Genomic DNA, 5,371 nt, shown 5'->3' with positions numbered 1-5,371 from the left:
ACTGACAGAACTTCCAGTGGTAACAGCACAGTAATTAATGCCATCTCAATTAATGCTACCTCAAAATACTTCACAAAACCTTCAGCAGAGCACACAGATCAGCAGGGCTATCACACTTACCTGTGTCTTCAGACAGTGCTGCTCACTGGAGCTGCAAAAACAATGGAGTTCAGAAAACCTGCCAAGACTAAAAGGCACCTTCACAGAACATACATTCCCAGAGGCACAGCTCTGCTGAGAAATCCAATACTGTGTACAAAGCAATTCACATTTTATTTTAAATCGCAACAAACTGTACAAAAATGTTTCGTTCTTGCCAAAAAATAACAGCAATATTTTCAATCTTACCTCTAGACAAACAAACAAACTCTTATGTTAATCTGCCCTGGGTGAGTTTACAAATAAACATACAATAGGGTGTCGGGAGGGAGCGAACAGACACAGATGTTTGTGGAATACATTTTCAGTGGCTCTCAGGAATTCCAATGCTCCTGCCATGCCTGTTAAAAGCCTGAAGAAACCAAGGGTTTGTGTCTCACCCAAAGGAATGTAAACAGTCCCGGAGGGATTGCAGAGGGGGGATGACTCTGCCAAGGACACCCCAACCGTACCCAGTGTCACTGACAGCCACTCACACCAGGATTGCACCTGAACCACCCTCCCAAATGCCACTGAAACACACACCAAAGACTCCTCTGAAAAGAAAACTGTTTTCAAAAAGAATAAAATCCTAAGTGACAGAACTTAAATGGATTATACTCCTTTGAATCTTTTGGGGTTTTTTTTCCTTATCCTAATTCCTCAGTATGTAACAGCCCCATCAGACCTACAATCATCAGGTACGTTTCCCACGATGCAATGAAGCAAAGGAGCACCTGGGTAAGCCAGTCAGGTGTAGAAAGCCCCTCTGCCAAGAGCATGGGCTTATTTTCAGGCTTGATTTTGTTTGCCAAACACATTTAGTGTGGACTAACAACACATAATTTAGGTCACTGACCACAGTTTCTTCAGTCCGAGGTCTAAAATGGAAACACAATTGCAGTGATGTTTTTAATATTAATTTCACTTTTTTTCCCCCCAGCTTTGAAACCTAAGTTAGGAACAAGCTGTTTCAACAGACTGGTTAGAGCTTAAAAAATTAAGCATTTTCTGTTACTTCCGAATTGTTTGGGGCAATACCGTCTTCTTGAAATTCTACTTTTTCTGGATAGAGCTTAATGTAGGTGTCCACCATCAAATCTAAGTCATGTTTTATGTCAAAGTTTATGTTCAGCAAGGCCAGGTTGCTGGACCTGTGCTCTGTCAGGGTGTTTTTCAGGTAGGCCTTTAAGCGCTTCCGCCCTATCCCGTATTTCTCATTCTCCACCTTCATCAGTGGAAGTATGCACAGGACCTTGAGCAGAGCATAAACATTGGGGAAAAACTTGATGTCAGGCAAGTGAAGTGCTTCATAAATAGTGGCTGGGAGTTCAATGTCTTTCCCTCTGTGCTTCCACTTGATCCTCCAGCAGTGCAGCTCGGCAGACAGCGTGTCTGGGTTGGGCAGGTCGTTTTTGAACATGTCGGCGTGGTGCTCCTCGGACGTGTTGAATTTGAGCTGCCCCATGACCGAGGGCACTAAAGATAAACACTTCAGAGCCTTCAGATGTTGTTCTGAGAATATGTCTTTGAGCTCTTGAATAATATGCTCCACTGTGGGGACGCTCAGGATTTCTTTGTAGTAGTTTTCCGAGGTTATATCGGGGTCAAAGTTCCCCTGTTGCGCCCGGCGGAATTTTCCCGGGAGCTTAATTTGCACGTCCAGTTTTGTAGCCAAATTCGTTGCCTCCTCGAACCAGAACTCATGGTAAACCTCAATGTGCTCCATCACCTCGTTCAGGGAGTGCAACACTGCTGTTAAGCTGCCAGCTGCAAAGAACACGTCTGATGTCTGTCCCTGGAGGTTCCTCCCGAACGCCCTCGTGAAAGACAGGACGTTTTTCATAACGACAACGGTGACGATGAAATCAAAGTCTGTCAGTGCACTGCAGAGCACAAACGCTCTGCCAGCAATGAAGTTGTTCCACCTGACAGTGGAGTCACTGCTCACAGCATCCAGGCACAGCACCAGGGCCTGCATGAGGTCCACCAGCACCTCAAAGGTGTCGTGCCTGCCCGTCCACTGGGAGCGGCAGATCCGCTTCAGCTCATTGCCCTTCTCCTCATTGTCCTGAAAGAGAGCAGAAATGGTGTTGTCCAGTTCCACCAGTAACTGTGGAGACTGGTTAAAGAGACAGCAAACTTCTTCCATTGTTCCCAGTGCAACGGAGACACCAACCACGGGAACGGATTTTGCCAGCCAGACGTTTAAGGCACACGAAGAGCACAGTGTATACACGGCCTGGGGGTACCTTTCCAAGAGTCTTGTGGCCACCACTTTCATTTTAGAAGCAAACCCACTGGAGACAATGTAGGCTTGACCCCGACAGTACTCCATGTTTAGACCCCACTTTTCAGTAATAGTCGTGTGGAATTTAACAGCCAACATGTCGGGATCGGCCTCGTACGGCAAAAACCCTATGAATTCTTCCCTCAGGTTGTGAGAGTCGTCCACAAACCTCACCAGCACCGGCAAATGCTCCTCTCCTGCTATGTCCACCACCTCATCCGTGACAATGGAGAAGAAGTGCGAGTCTCTGACCTCCCTCAGTGTCTCCTCTCTGACACAGTTCTCACAGATCTCCAGCATTTGTCTCTGCTGGGTTCTCGAGCAGTACTCGAGGTTGACCGCAGTCATCTCAAACCGCTTCCTCAGCACCTCATCACCACCGTTTATCCTGTACTCCAGCAGGGCCTGAAAGTTGTCCGAGGCAAAAATACCTTCTGGGAGCTCCTCGACAGCATGGCCATCCAAAGGGATGTTTTGTTTCCCCATCAGGATCAAGATTTCAAACAGTGATTTAAGGTAATCCTTGTTTTCTCTCTCCTCCAGTGTCAAGGGAACAGCCTCTTCCTCCTGTCCTTGCCCTCCTTCCTCTGACACAGTATTTTGGGCATTGCTTTCATTGCACTCTTGAGTTGCCTGTTGCCGTTCAAAGGCTTCATCAACTGCAAAATGAGAAATACCATCAGTGTCCAGAATAACACACAGCATTTACTTCCCCCTTGCTAAACCCACTACCTTTAAGTTACCAGAGGAGAATGTTTCCAGTTTAAAACTGAATGAGTAGTTTGGAAAGAGCTTGTACATGTACAAACTAATAGTTATGTGTCCTGCATTACCTTGTCAGCTTTAGTAAATGAAATTTTTATGATCTTAATTATTTTGCCCACTTACTCTTTTGCTGCTTCAGTGTTCTTATTTCCTCTTCACTCTTGAAGAAAAACAAAGAACTTACATTGATGATAATGTCCTGCACAGGATCTTAACTATTAACACATCAAGATCAGATACAAATATTGTAGATAAGACCAGATAATATTTACCAGAAAGTGCTAGAAAGTCTAAGACAAGGAGGTTCCTTCAGGTAGTGTTTTGCTGCCATTACCTGTATCTGCTAACTACATGAAAATAGCCTGTTACTACTGCTAACATTCCCATGCTTATATTAGAAGTTTCTTCAATATGTATTTTATAATTTTTAGTAAATAGATTCCCTTTTCGCAATTTCTCCTTTCGCAACTTTTAATTTTCTTTTGTTTTCTTTTTTATTTTCTTTTAACGTCACAGCAATAATTTCACATCAAAAAACTCACCAGCTCTTTTATCCTTTTCCTGTACCTGCTGTGGGGTTTGTTCAGGTGACTGGTGAGATCAAAGATAGTTGGCACAGCATTATCCCGTAGAACCGTCCTGTAGGGGCTCTGGAAGCAAACAGAGACTTGGATTAGGGAATCCTGTCGGAAATTCTCACTATGTGTGCACAAAAAAAACCCACAAAATTTTCCACACGCTGTGCCCTTTTTTTTCCTCTTCCTTTTCTCCTTTCTTTTTCTGTATTTTCTAGTGTTTTCACTTCCTGATGCCACCAAAGAGAAAAGCTGTGCTGTGCAGTGCACATTCCGGAGATATCAAGAGAACACTGAAAATGAGAAGACAAATTCTAAAGAAAACTCCAACCCAAACCACAAATGCTTTTTTCTCCCCATTATCTTCACATCAAATACCCTGGAGGCAATAATTTTAATTTGTTGCAATACTATTATTTAAAAAAAAAATTTTTAAAAAATCAACATTCTGGATAAAAAGACATTTATGCAACATAAAGGAAACATTTTGTTACTATTGTGTGTTGGGTTTTATCACTTATTTCACAATTCTAGAAAATATCCACTAAACATTTTCACTGTCAAAATGTTCTATTGCTTCTTTAAGTAGAACTCTGAATTCCACAAAACACTACTGTGAAAGATTATACTGAAGGGAAATGCATCTGTGAATAGAGCAGAAGGAAGAAAAGACTCGTGGATGGTCATGAGGAAAGAACTGCAGTGAGGGCCAGTGTTCCACAAACCCCCTAAACCAGCAGGAGCAGCTGTTTCTCTCTCCCCCAGCTGCTCATTTCCGCCTCACCCTCTGTGCCAGCAGCTGGGAGCCTGCGTGGTGTTCCAGACCGTGACAACATTAACACCAAGAAATTAATTTTCCCTGGTGACCAGTTACCCAGGAGCTCAAAGATTAAAAGCCAGAGCATTCTGATGAAAAACGTGATGTTTTGCAAGGTGCAATAAATAATTGCTTGTTTTCACTCACACTTCTGCATATCATAGAAGTCTCAAAATGTTTAGCACACAGTCTGTAATGTTTGTTGAGTTGATCTGGAGTTTTATCTTCTAAGTCTGCCCTTCGACAGTTCTCTACCCATCTCTGGCACCTGCACGATGAGCAAAGGAATTAGAGAGTCTTAAGATAAAACAAAATCCCTTCCAATTTCAAACCACGCTCAAAATTGCAGGTTAAGCAGCTTCGAGGAAGGAAGCAAGCAAATATCATGTATAAATCACAAAAAAATTCAGCCTTAAGCAGCTACTGTTTGTTAGGAAAGAGGTAACCGGTACTGCCCTGTGCCTGTGCACCTGCCAAAACTGTGAGCATCCAGTTAAACCAAGCATTCCTGTCCCCAGCCCTCCGGGAGCTCTCCATCCCCGGAACCAGCACCATTCCCGGCTGTCCCGGAGCTCTCCATCCCCGGGACCAGCACCATTCCCATTCCCAGCTGTCCCGGAGCTCTCCACCCCCGGGATGAGCACCAGTTCCGTCCCCAGTTCTCCCGGGAGCAGCACCATTCTTATTCCCGGCTCTCCCGGAGCTCTTCATCCCCGGGACCAGCACCATTCCCATTCCCGGCTCTCCCGGAGCTCTTCATCCCCGGGACCAGCACCATTCCCATTC

The 5,371-nt window shown here is 44.5% G+C and overlaps 1 protein-coding gene across 4 annotated transcripts in view; it reads right to left on the bottom strand.

Annotated features, from left to right (window-relative positions):
- Positions 1-254: 254 nt before the first annotated feature.
- THAP12 (THAP domain containing 12) overlaps positions 255-5,371 on the bottom strand; it is a 10,937-nt gene continuing 5,820 nt past the window's right edge. For 2 of the 4 annotated variants that reach the window (XM_027699832.1, XM_027699830.1), the window contains 5 exons: positions 5,010-5,371; positions 4,733-4,853; positions 3,736-3,843; positions 3,317-3,353; positions 255-3,087 (listed from right to left, as the gene is read on the bottom strand). In XM_027699832.1, the coding sequence (XP_027555633.1) occupies positions 1,139-3,087; positions 3,317-3,353; positions 3,736-3,843; positions 4,733-4,853; positions 5,010-5,320 (2,526 nt within the window). In that variant the 5' untranslated portion in view covers positions 5,321-5,371 and the 3' untranslated portion in view covers positions 255-1,138. The remainder of the gene's footprint in view (positions 3,088-3,316; positions 3,354-3,735; positions 3,844-4,732; positions 4,854-5,009) is intronic. The other 2 variants (XM_027699831.1, XM_027699833.1) reach the window with 2 other exon arrangements.

This window comes from Neopelma chrysocephalum, unplaced genomic scaffold (assembly GCF_003984885.1).
Source record: "Neopelma chrysocephalum unplaced genomic scaffold, ASM398488v2 Primary Assembly neopelma1_141, whole genome shotgun sequence".
Taxonomy (NCBI): Eukaryota; Metazoa; Chordata; class Aves; order Passeriformes; family Pipridae; genus Neopelma; species Neopelma chrysocephalum.
The sequence above is the reverse complement of the archived record's forward strand: the minus strand, read 5'-3'. Positions and strand labels throughout refer to the sequence as shown.